The sequence below is a fragment of the Hyperolius riggenbachi genome, chromosome 8, assembly GCF_040937935.1.
Source record: "Hyperolius riggenbachi isolate aHypRig1 chromosome 8, aHypRig1.pri, whole genome shotgun sequence".
In the NCBI taxonomy this organism is placed as follows: domain Eukaryota; kingdom Metazoa; phylum Chordata; class Amphibia; order Anura; family Hyperoliidae; genus Hyperolius; species Hyperolius riggenbachi.
The window spans coordinates 275,251,870-275,264,881 of NC_090653.1; the positions used below are offsets into that span (position 1 = coordinate 275,251,870).

Below are 13,012 nucleotides of genomic sequence, written 5' to 3' on the forward strand. Positions count from 1 at the left end.
AAACGCATACTCCCGGGCTGCTGCAGATTTTGGATTGCGGATGCGTTTCTGCCTCAATGTTAAGTATAGGAAAAACGCAAACCGTTTTGAAAAACGGCACTTCAGAGCGGTTTGCCAGGCGTTTTTTGTTACAGTAGCTGTTCAGTAACAGCTTTACTGTAACAATACATGAAATCTACTATACCAAAAACACTTCACAAAACCGCAAAACGCTAGCTGAAACGCTGCAGAAAAATAAGAAAAAGCGTTTCAAAATCTGCTAGCATTTTGCAGATCTGCTCGCGGTTTTTGGTGTGCACTAGGCCTGAATGAGGTTTTGTAATGGCTGCCCCAGTGTGAAAGGGCCATAAAGGATTCAAAAAGGTACCATTTTTTTCTTCATTAGGCCTTGTTCACATTATGAAATGCAGACGGACGTGCATTTGAACTGCATCGCACGCCATCTGCATTTCTTTCCATTAAGCTACTATGCCATTCAATGGGTCAGCACTGTGTTTTGCAAAAACATGCATGCAATTGTGCGTCATTGCAACGCACTGTTGCACAATGGTGAGAACATCAGACAGTGAAGTCTATGCCCTTCTGATGTTCCTGCTTATCACACACTATAGGCAGGGCGCGTCATGGGACATATGAAGTCACTTCGGGAACCAACTGATTCTGCGGCAAAGGACAGAGAAGATGGAGGCTTCCATATGGACATGGGGGACTATGGAACAGCCCCCCCTCCATATGTAAGCAAATGCCTGCTGCACCATGAAAGGCTGCATAGTTAACAAACATCCCTTAAGCCTAGTCTACATGCTCCGATGCCCAGCCCGATGTGGCTTATCAATCGAGCCGCTGAATAAGATCTGACAGGTCCGATCTCACTGCCGCAGATTCCCTGCCCGTTCCCCACGAGCAGACAATGGCAGGGAATCGAGCAGAAGATAAGCGGGGCCGGCGGGGACGAGGGGGCATCAAATCAGACGCGCGGGCGAGTGGGGACGTGGCGGGCACGCGCAGGGATGTGGCAGAGGCGATCCGGCGGCTAATCGAGCCGCCGGATGGCTACGTGTAGATTAGGCTTTAAGGGAGAGGTTCATTTCAAAAGTTTACTGCTCAAATCTCTTTAAAGCCAGTGTTTACCATTTTAAAAATAAAAAAGTCGGACACGCACCTAAGGAGAGGGAAGGCTCGGTCCTAATGAGCCTTCCCTCTCCTCTCCTTGTGCCCTCGGTGCTGCGCTGGCTCCCCCGTTCGCGTCCGTCGCCGCAGGGACTTCGGAGGTCTTCGGGAGCACTCGGGCTTCCAAAGACGGGCCGCTCCATACTACGCACGCGCGAGTGCGTCATAGAGGGTGCTCGCGCATGCGTAGTATGGAGCAGCCCGTCTTCGGGAGCCCGAGTGCTCCCGAAAGCTCCCTTCGGCATGCGGAAGTGGCAGTATTTGACCGAACTGGTCGAAGACTGCCACGGGGATCCTGCGCGGGACCAGGCACCGGGAGAGGAGAGGGAAGGCTCATTAGGACCGAGCCTTCCTTCTCCTTAGGTGAGTATCCGACTTTTTTATTTTTAAAATGGTAAACACTATCTTTTGATACATTCTTCAATAAAAAGAGTTTTAAAAAAAATGGTAAACACTCACTTTAAGTAGTTGACAGGGATGATTGTGCAATAGTACAGAAAACTTGTTAGACTCTTACTTCTGCTGTCTTGTTGTTGAAGTACAAAATTAATAAAACAGCATAATCGAGCTTAAAGGATACATTTGGCAATAAAAATAAATAAATTACTCCCCGGCGGGCTTCTTCCAGTCCCCAGAAGTCTGGCACAGTTCCGCTCTGAGCCAGGCCTTCACTCTCCCTTCCATAAGATCGCGAACAGGTCGGGCCTCTCGTGATCACACTCCCATCGCCAGGAGCGCTCTGTATAGTTCAAAGAGAATTTTAAAAATAAATCCAGGCTCCTCACCTTGAGCTAGGACATTTATAAACACTTGTAGATGTAATGGGGAGGTGCTGGAAGGGGTGTGGCAAGCAAAACATCAAAATAAAGTTCCGCACACTCATGCAAATCCTCATGCGAATCCACTTACAAAAATCATGCAGCAATCAATGCTGTCCCTACAAAAAAGCTGGGATCTTCATTACAAAAATAAATTCTCTTGCGTAGTCACATACACCGCGTAGAGGTAGCCCAGTGTCGTATGTGCCCTAACTATGGCCCTGTAACATGCATAGCACAAACATGCACGCATTCAGCGCATCAAAACCTATATAGGGAATAGGAGCACATATCCTTAACGTCCAAATTGTATTTGATTCTTGGTGGCTAGGATTTTATCTAGTGCTCTTCCTCTTCCCCTATTAGTGATCTTAACACACAGCTTGCTGGTGTGTTCGCGTGGTACATATGTAGGCATTAGCAGCTCCCTTGCAGGATTAGTTAGATGCACTATCTGTCCCAAGGAGGATGGTAAGGATATGTGCTCCTATTCCCTAGATAGGTTTTGAAGCGTTGAATGCGTGCATGTTTGTGCTATGCATGTTACAGGGCCAGAGTTAGGACACATACACTGCGTAGAGGTAGCCCAGTGTCTTATGTGACTACGCAAGAGACTTTATTCTTGTAACGGAGATCCCAGTTTTTAACTTAGCTGTAGGGACAGCATTCATTGCTGCATGATTTTTGTAAATGGATTCGCATGAGGATTTGCATGAGTGCCCGGAAGTTCATTTTGATGTTTTATAGTTCAAAGAGAACTGAACTGCGGGAGCGTGATCACAAGAGGCGCACATTGCACCCGTGCATGCGCAGAAGACCTTGACCAGGGCCACGATCTTACGGAGGAGAGAGCGGAACTACGGCGTGGGAGCTAACAGACGTTTAGTGACTGGAAGAAGCATCAGGTGAGCAAATTTTTTTTTTTATTATTGCAAGATGTATCCTTTAAGTAACACTGGTGAAATAAAAAGCCAGGAAAAAAAAACAAAAAAACATACCACTACAACTTGTGGAGTGTCGTCCATGGCGCAGCTACTTGCATTGTGTTGGCCTAGACCTCTGTCTGTCTTTATCAACCAATACAAAGGAGGGATATGTTTTCGAACATTAATAGAGGAGAGCCATCCATAGCAGCGATCGTTCTGCAAAGTCAACTAAAAATACAACAAACAACTTTTGTAAATCACTTTTCTCTCACAGGACTAAAAGCGCATAAGCATGACTCAGACTAGTAATTGGTTGATTGGTAAATTGTGGTACAGATGATGAATACAAGTCTGCAAATGCCAGGCTAAACAGGTGGATTTTCAGTCTGGATTTAAAGGACATCAATGAAAGAATTATTTTTTTTAAATGCCGTATGTTAGGGCACATTACCTCAATTACTAGTACCAATTTATTTTCTCACACAGCTGTGCCTCTCTGTTGTAACACATCCAGCTAAACAAATGTATCAATTCTGCAGGGCAGACCATGTTCCTGGGGGGGGGGGGGGGGGTTGCTATCAACTCCTCAGTGTATACAGTAATCTAATAGTCATCTAGCTGAAAGAATCTTATTCAGGAGGCGATACGGGGTCATATTAGCATAAATATGTATTTATTGTCTTCACTTATCTGACTGTGCAGAAAGGCATTAGCAGTGCATCTTCAAGGCTTTTTTTTTCGCATGAAGAAAGGAGAAAGTTTTTCTCCAGAAACACGTAGTGTAAAAGTCGTTTTGTTTGTTTTTTTCAACCGAACACGGACTTTGCCATGTATCCTTTCTACACACATTGCACCTTGAAGGAATCTACAGCCGCACGTTCTATCCCTACACACAGTGGAAGCTCAGAGCGCAGCTAACAAACTTGCATACACTGCCTCCAGGCACTACATCTAGCAGAACGTAGTGGCGCACCTGAGCGATGCGAGGACGCTAAGACCAACACCAACCCACCACCTATGGAGATCAGCTGATGCGACCAATTCTGCTTGAGAGCACCACTGCTGCCTGCATCCTCAGCATAGAGAGGTACAACGCTAGACTGCTAACAGGCCCATACGGGCTGGTCAGTCCTAAAGGCGAGATCATTCCCCGGCAGGCTTGCCTGGGGCAACGGCTACTGTTCTGAGTCCGCTCTCCTCCCACACCCCATGCCCCGTGTCTATACAGATCTCTCTTGTAAAATCATCCTGAGATCCAGATAAAGAAAAATGTATTAAGTCTGCAGGACAGACCATGTTCCTGCAAAGGGGGGTGCTATCAACTCCTCAGTGTATAGTCTAGTAATGACCCAGCTGAAATCTTATTCAGGTGGTGATAAAGAGTTATATTAGCAGAAATATGTGTTTATTGTCTTCACTTATCTGACTGTGCAGAAAGGAATTAGCATGGAGAAGCCAGAGTTTGTTACAAGCCACAGACTCAGCCAGAAGTGTAACATCACAAGCAGTCAGTCAGGAGTGGTGTACATATCTCCCTGACTGCTAGTAATATTACAGCCATGTTCCAGCATATCTAGCTACCTGTCATTGTTCAGATCATCGTTCCTCCTCAGCCTCTGTACATACTTTGAGGAGAACACAGTGAAGTATTTGTGAGCTGTGTTAGGAGTGAAGGATGATTTTAAAGCAGACAGGGAGAACTAATAAATACAGTGCCCCTGGCACTAGTGGTAATGTGAACCCTAATACAGAAAAAACAAACAAAAAAAAAAAAACACTTATTGATAGTTGTCCTTCAACCACTTCGGGACCACGCTACTTTTTGTTTAATTGGCCACTGCAGCTTTAAGACCAAGCTGCAGGGCCACGCAACACAGCACACTAGTGATTCTCCTCCTCCCCCCTTTTCCCCCACCAACAGAGCTCTCTGTTGGTGGGGTCTGATCCCCCCCCCGTGATTTATTTTTTTCATACATATTGGGGTTTTTTTTTAATATTTTTTACTATTTATCTTATTTTTTTTAAACCCCTCCCTTCCCCCAGCCAGCCAATCATGGCGATCAACTCTCATAGGCTTCACCTTATGAGAGCTGATCACTCTCTTGTGCCTCATGGGGGACAGCCGTGCCACACGGCTGTCCCCAGTACAGCGCTGCTGCAGATTGCAGCGCTCTACTTAGTAGAAAGACGGCAGTTTCGCCGTCTAACAGTCTCCCAAGCGATTGGCGCTTGGAGACTGAAGGCGGGGTGGAGCTCCGCCCCCAAACAGAAGATGCGCTCGCAACCTGCGCGCAATCTATTGCAGTAGCCGGCCCCTGGACTTGACACCAATTGGCGTTAGGCGGTCCTGGGGCTGCCACTGCGGTCACGCCCGTTGGCGTGACGCTGTCGTTAGGTAGTTAAAGGACAACTGAAACCAGAGAGATATGGAGGCTGCCATATTTATTTCCTTTTAAGGAATACTAGTTGCCTGGCTGTCCTGCTGATCCTCTGCCTCTAATACTTTCAGCCATAGACCCTGAACAAGCATGCAGCAGATCCGAGGTTACTAACATTATTATTAGATCTGACAAGGATTAGCTGCATGCTCTTTTCTGGTGTTATTCAGACAATACTGAAGCCAAATAGACCAGCAGGGCTTCCAGGCAACTGGTATTGTTTAAAAGGAAATAAATAAGGCAGCCTCCATATACCTCTCACTTCAGTTGTCCTTTAAATAGCTCCAGGGATGGGTGTGGTAGTAAGTTTCAAAGGGTGGGGGCAGCATGACCGAAAACTCTGGCTCCAAAGGTGTTTAGGTGCACTCTGGGAGTGACCAAGTTTATAGATCCTGCTGATCTGAGGTTGTGGGAGGTGTGGTGCAGTTTTAGCAAGTCCTTCATTTATCCGGGGCCCAAATTGTGCAGCGATTTGAATGTCAACAAATAAGTGTTTTTTTACAGCTTATTGCTATTTGCCTCCTTGGTTTTCCCCCAAAAGATAGAATTCAGAATAAAAGCTGGTGTGTTTGTTTTTTGTGGACACAAGAACAGGGTGTCAGCAAGAAGAAGCACTAAGCTTGGAAGATCCCGCCCGGAATCGGCTACACTGTGTGTAACATTGCATCTGCACATTCACAGCCCAATCGGGATCTGCAGTGAAAAAAAGAAAACGTTGGGGCTCCAGACTAGATACTTCATATGTGATTTGACAGCTATGTTAGCCAATAAAATGATGTAGATAGAAAAGTGGGGTTTTTTTTTGTCTTTTTTTTTACAAAAAAAGTATTAACTTTCACAAAACCATGGTTTTTTTTTCTACCAACTTCCAATGAAAGAGCTTTGAAGTTTATGAGAGTCTTGGTGGAAAGCTGGGCAGGACTGGAAACACATTGGTGTCTAGTGTGATCACTTCCTAATTAATCCCCGAGACAAAACATGTTACCAGACTACTCACATAGCAAATCAGGAGCAACACCACAATGATGATGCAGTTGATGAACATATAATGGTTTCTTGATTTTCCTAGAAAAAAAAAAAAAAAAAAAAAAAGTACAATCATCACACACTAGCAACAAGCAACTTTGTTATGCAGACTATTTTCACAGAACAGTAAAATTCAGCCACACTATCCAAAGATTCAGCACAGCAATTAGTGGCTTCTATAAAATGACTGATATGCTGATGTCTAGATGAAACTTTTTTTGTTGCGGGGTAAAACCCACCAAGGCTTTAATAGAGTAGACAGTGTACCTTAAGGGAAAGAAGTGCCCCATGGCAGGGTTTTCCAGCCTATGAGCTGCAACACATGTTGGGTATGTGTCGCCACCTGCCGCATCTCCCTCCTATGCTTCTCTGCTCAGTCTCCGCTCCATACAGCATTAGAGCAGGGCTACAAAAAAATGGCCGCCGACATCCACAAATGTGAACCTCAGCGGGCATTTGTTTTCTGTAGACCTGCTATAACTATCCAGTATACATGGAGCAGAGGCAGATCACAGAAGCAGAGAGGGAGACAGAGCGGGGAACTGAAGAGTGATGTCACAGCTAGAACTCACGGAGCTGGCAGCCGCCAGCACATGCTACTGGGGGCTACTATAGCTGGCTACCTATACTGAGGGCACCTACACCTGGCTACCTATACTGGGGTACCTATTCTTTTCTACCTATACTGAGGGCACCTATGCCTGGCTTCCTATATTGAGGGTACCTATACCTGACTTCTTATACTGGGGGGCACCTATAGCTGGCTTCTTCTACTGAGGGACCTACACCTGGATAGTTATATTGAGGTCATCTACACCTATACTAAGGATACCAAAGGTTCTAGGCTTTATATTTAAGTGTATTCAGTATAATGCACTTTTTCTATCCATTTTGTGGCTATTAGTACAGTGGGTTACAAAAGTATTTGGCCCCCTTGAAGTTTTCCACATTTTGTCACATTACTGCCACAAACATGAATCAATTTTATTGGAATTCCACGTGAAAGACCAATACAAAGTGCTGTACATGTGAGAAGTGGAATGAAAATCATACATCATTCCAAACATTTTTTACAAATAAATAACTGCAAAGTGGGGTGTGTGTAATTATTCAGCCCCCTGAGTCAATACTTTGTAGAACCACCTTTTGCTGCAATTACAGCTGCCAGTCTTTTAGGGTATGTCTCTACCAGCTTTGCACATCTAGAGACTGAAATCCTTGCCCATTCTTCTTTGCAAAACAGCTCCAGCTCAGTCAGATTACAGCAGTCAGAAACAGCAGTTTTCAGATCTTGCCACAGATTCTCGATTGGATTTAGATCTGGACTTTGACTGGGCCATTCTTAAGGTGCCCATACACTCGTCAGATTGGCAGCAGATAGATAAGAAATGCATCTGATGATCTATCTGATGCGTTTTTAGAACATTTTTTACCAGAATAGAATTCCAATAGATTTCAGTTTGAAATCTATTGAAATTCGATCTGATGGCATTTTTTTGCCATCAGATTTCCATTAAGGCCAATGCAAACTTATAAGCAATCTCATCAGATCGACCTAAATTTTCCACCCTGCCAGTTCGATGGAAATCCATCAAAATCGATCGAAATCGGCCATCGATCGGTCGATTGGCCAACCGATTTGCAATCGATCTATCGATCGATCGGTCGGCCAGAAAATCGGCTCAGTGTATGGGCCCCTTAACACATGGATATGTTTCGTTTTAAACCATTCCATTGTTGCCCTGGCTTTATGTTTAGGGTCATTGTCCTGCTGGAAGGTGAACCTCCGCCCCAGTCTCAAGTCTTTTGCAGTCTCCAAGAGGTTTTCTTCCAAGGTTGCCCTGTATTTGGCTCCATCCATCTTCCCATCAACTCTGACCAGCTTCCCTGTCCCTGCTGAAGAGATGCACCCCCCGAGCATGATGATGCCACCACCATATTTGACAGTGGAGATGGTGTGTTCAGAATGATGTGCAGTGTTAGTTTTCCGCCACACATAGCGTTTTGCATTTTGGCCAAAAAGTTCCATTTTAGTCTCATCTGACCAGAGCACCTTCTTCCACATGTTTGCTGCGTCCCCCACATGGCTTGTGGCAAACTGCCAACGGGACTTCTTATGCTTTCTGTTAACAATGCCTTTTTTCTTGCCACTCTTCCATAAAGGCCAACTTTGTACAGTGCATGACTAATAGTTGTCCTATGGACAGAGTCTCCCACCTGAGCTGTAGATCACTGCAGCTCATCCAGAGTCACCATGGGCCTCTTGACTGCATTTCTGATGAGCACTCTCCTTGTTTGGCCTGTGAGTTTAGGTGGACGGCCTTGTCTTGGTAGGTTTACAGTTGTGCCATACTCCTTCCATTTCTGAATGATCGTTTGAATAGTCCTCCATGGGATGTTCAAGGCTTTGGTAATCTTTTTGTAGCCTAAGCCTGCTTTAAATTTCTCAATGACTTGATCCCTGACCTGTCTTGTGTGTTCTTTGGACTTCACGGTGTTGTTGCTCCCAATATTCTCTTAGACAACCTCTGAGGCCGTCACAGAGCAGCTGTATTTGTACTGACATTAGATTACACACAGGTGCACTCTATTTAGTCATTAGCACTCATCAAGCAATGTCTATAGGCAACTGACTGCACTCAGAACAAAGGGGGGCGAATAATTATGCACACACCACTTTGCAGTTATTGATTTGTAAAAAATGTTTGGAATCCTGTATGATTTTCGTTCCACTTCTCACATGTACACCACTTTGTGTTGGTCTTTCATGTGGAATTCCAATAAAATTGATTCACGTTTGTGGCAGTAATGTGACAAAATGTGGAAAACTTCAAGGGGGCCGAATACTTCTGCAACCCACTGTATTTGTTCTATTATACATATATGAAGTGCCATGGAGACCATTTGGAATGATGTGTTACAACTTCAAAATCGGTTGGGAACCACTGCCCTAGAGGGTACTTCCTTCGGGAGGGGGAAGCCTCTGGATCCTAAAGAGGCTTCCCCCCATCCTCCTCAGAGGAGATCCAGTGCTGGGACTCCCAAAGATCTGCTTGTTTAGAGCCTTGTGCAGTCCTACTATCAGCTTCCCTTCGGGCTCTGAAGGAAATGGCCAAGCCTGATCTGGTCCGCTCTACTGGGCAGGTGTGAGCTGTTTGCACCTGTGCAGTAGAGCACACCCGATCAGGCTTGGTGATTTCTGTTGAAGCATGAGCAGAAACCCGCTGGTGCGTCTGTGCAGGCAGGAACATGGAAATAATATTGCTCTGCAGTGTTCTGGAGGGCCAGCGCTGGATTGGTCTGGCTGAGGAGGACAGTGAGGGAAGTCTCATTAGGAGTTAGAGGCTTCCCCATCCCGAGGTAAGGATCTGATTTTAGTTTTTAGAAGTCACGGGTAACTTTTAAGAGTCAAAAGCAACATGAAGCCTCACTTCTGGAGAGGGAAGGCTTTGGATCCAATATAGAGCGTTCCTGATCCTCTTTCCATGCCCTCTTTCCCCCGATAAAAGTTATTTGACTTTTCTCAGCAATTAGTTGCCAAGTTAACAGTTTTTCACTTTTGTTTTCCTAGGATCCCCTGTATATCCCTCAAATGAAGGCTTGAACCTTATATTATGTTGAAACCTGTTTACAGCATTGTCTTATAGATTTTAAAGGGACTCTGACCAGTGACTAACAACAAAATCTGAACTTACCTGGGCCTTTCTCCAGCCCACCGTAGGTCGGGAGGGCCCTCGGCATCCTTCTGGCTCCTCTCCCAGGCCCTGCTCAGAAATGGCTCCCGGCGACACCGGGACCGAGTGTCGGGCTCCCTCTTCCGGAAAGATGACATCAGTCGTCACCATGCCGTGATGACTCGTGTCATCACGGCGGCCGGCGTGACAGTACTGCGCATGCGTGGTTTAATCGGTGGGCTGGAGAAAGCCCCAGGTATGTTCAGATTTTGTTTTTATTCACTGCTCGGAGTCCTTTTAACTTTAATGTGCTTTTGGATTCTTCAACAAAACACCTTGGTTACTTTTAGAAAAAAAAAAAAAAAGTAAAGGGATCCGTAAAGGAAACCTGAAGCGAGTAAAATTTTTTAAAATAAACATGACGTAGCTGCAAATGAATATTACATACTAACCTCACTGTTAGTTCCTCTCAGAGGCTCACTATTTTCTTCTTACAGTGATCCCTTCCAGTTCTGACAATATTTTGTCAGAACTGAAATATACCAGTTGCGGTCAGTTATATATCTGCAGCTGTCAGTTACAAATGAATGTGCACGGTAATGTCCATGTTTCCCTATGGCTCAAGTGGGTGATATTACAGTTTAACAGTGTGCTGACCAGGAAGCTGTTATGAGGTGGCCATTTTTAAAATGGAGGACGAAGAATTCCATAGATCACAGTGGACAAATGGGATGCAGGAGAGGAGAAAGACTGGGGAGTAGACTACACAGGAGGTAAGTATGACCTGTGTATGGTTATTTTGACTTTTTATTTTCAGTTCAGGTTCTCTTTAAGTAAAAAGAAAAAACACACAACAGTTTTACTCACCTGGGGCTTCCAGTCACAATTGGATCCTCCTGTCCCCCGCCGGCAGCTACTGCGTACAGGGAACGTGTAGAAGACTACGCATGACCAGGCCTATCGTCAAACCAAAAGTAGCTTGTGGCGCTGGACAGGAGGCTCCGTGAGTGACTGCGAGGGCACGACTGCAGGGGGCTGGTAGAAGCCCCAGGTGAGCAAAACTTTTTTTTGTTAGCTTAAGTGTCTCTTTAATTCAACTTGCAGGTCGAATACCTCTTTAGACCTCCTCGGGCAGCCATCAGAAGTACTCAGGGACATGAGTACATCCGAAGTAGAGAAGTTCTGTACTGCGCATGTGCGGGTCCAGGCTCATCATACATGCACCGTGCAGATGCTGTGTTCTTCTGAAGACTACTGAAGGTGCGAAATTTGAACGGGGCACAGTGGTGGAACAAGGGGACATAGCAAGGACTAGAAAAGCTCTAGTATCCAAAACCTTCTCTCTCCATCTGCCTTGTTTCTTAGGTCACTTTACCAGTAGCGGAAAGAGAAAAAAAAATTGCACCAAATGGGTACTAACCAATCCAGAGACTTCCCCCATCCCAGTGCTGAGACCCGCAGAAGACAGATGAGTTCAGTTGCAATACAAAGACAACTGCTGCGCAGGCGAGAACGACCGTGAGTGCTGCAGCCAAGCTTGTGGCATATTGAAAAAGACTTGCCACTGTAATGGCTGCCAAAGGTGTATCAAAGTATTGAGCAAAAGATGTGAATACTTATGTAAATGCACTCAATTTTATTTTGTTGTGGATGAGGCTCTTTATCTTCTCAGACAGTTAAGCTGTCCATTCTTCCTGACAAAAAGACTCCAGTACCTGTACATTCTTGGGCTGTCTTGCATGTGTGAGGTCTCTCCAGAGTGGCTTAAACGGAAGGTCCGAGCACCTTCAAAATAAAAAATCCACTTACCTCGGGTTTCCTCCAGCCCCTGGCAGCCGCCCTGCGCCCTCGCCGCAGCTCCGGTGGCTCCCGGTCCCCTCCGGTGCAGATGCTGACCTTGCCAGGACGGCATCAGCTTGCGCTTCACCATGCGGCTCACTGAGTCGCACTGACATCATCAGGACTGTACTGTGCCTGCGTAATACAGTCCTGGTGAAGTAAGTGTCACTCAGAGCCGCTCGCGCAGGCGCAGTGCGCTGCAGGGGACTCCAGGCTAGCAGTGTGGAGCTGAGCTGTAGCAAGGGCTCACGATCGCTGGTGGGGCTGGAGGAAGCCCCAGATAAGTGGATTTTTTTTTATTTTGCAGGTGCTCGATGTGTCCTTTAACCTCTTAAAGACCGCAGTGTTAAACCCCCCCAAGTGACCAGGCCATTTTTTACTAAATAAGCCACTGCAGCTTTAAGACCCCACCCTCCCCCCGCTAGCCAATGACATTGATCGCTGTCATAGGTATTAGCCTATGACAGCGAATCGCATTTGTGCGTATGAAGGGGATAGCCAAGTGACATGGCTGTCTCCTGTAATCCCCAACCCTAGCACTTCACGACGATCGGCGTGGAGTGATCCTGGGGCTGCCGCCGCATTCATGCCACTTGGCGTGGAGCGGTCAGGCAAGGGGTTAATGATATTGTGATCATGAGACTGAGATTGCCACTCGAGAACCTTCACTTTATGTTGCTGTAGCCAATGACCGGTCTACTTGGGTTTTGATCATTGTCATGCTCGAATGTCCAAGTATGTCCCATACTCAGCTTCCTAGCTGATGAATGCAAGTTTTCCTCCCGTATTTTTTGAAAACGTACTGCCTTCTTAATGCCATCATTTGTGACCAAAAGTCTTAAGCATTTGTAGCTTACACATCCCCAACACATCAGCGATCCACCACATTTTACAGTAGGAGTGGTATACCTTTCTTCATCAGCCCTGTTGACTCTTCTCCAAATGTAGCGTTTATGGCTGTGGCCAAAAACTTCAATTTTAGTCTCATCAGTACAAATGACTGTCAGACGGTTTGAGGCTTGTCTCTGTGCTGTTTGGCATATTGTAAGTGGGATACTTTGTGGCATTTTCATAGTAATGTCTCTTCCAGCCAGTAGTGTTGTGACTGGGGTGCTGCTCAG

The 13,012-nt window shown here is 45.8% G+C and overlaps 1 protein-coding gene across 2 annotated transcripts in view; it reads right to left on the reverse strand.

The window, feature by feature from the left end:
* LOC137528572 (uncharacterized) overlaps positions 1-13,012 on the reverse strand; it is a 77,854-nt gene that overhangs the window by 10,793 nt on the left and 54,049 nt on the right. For both annotated transcript variants that reach the window (XM_068249914.1, XM_068249913.1), the window contains exons 5-6: positions 6,350-6,417; positions 2,987-3,142 (exon numbers count right to left, since the gene is read on the reverse strand). In XM_068249914.1, the coding sequence (XP_068106015.1) occupies positions 2,987-3,142; positions 6,350-6,417 (224 nt within the window). The remainder of the gene's footprint in view (positions 1-2,986; positions 3,143-6,349; positions 6,418-13,012) is intronic.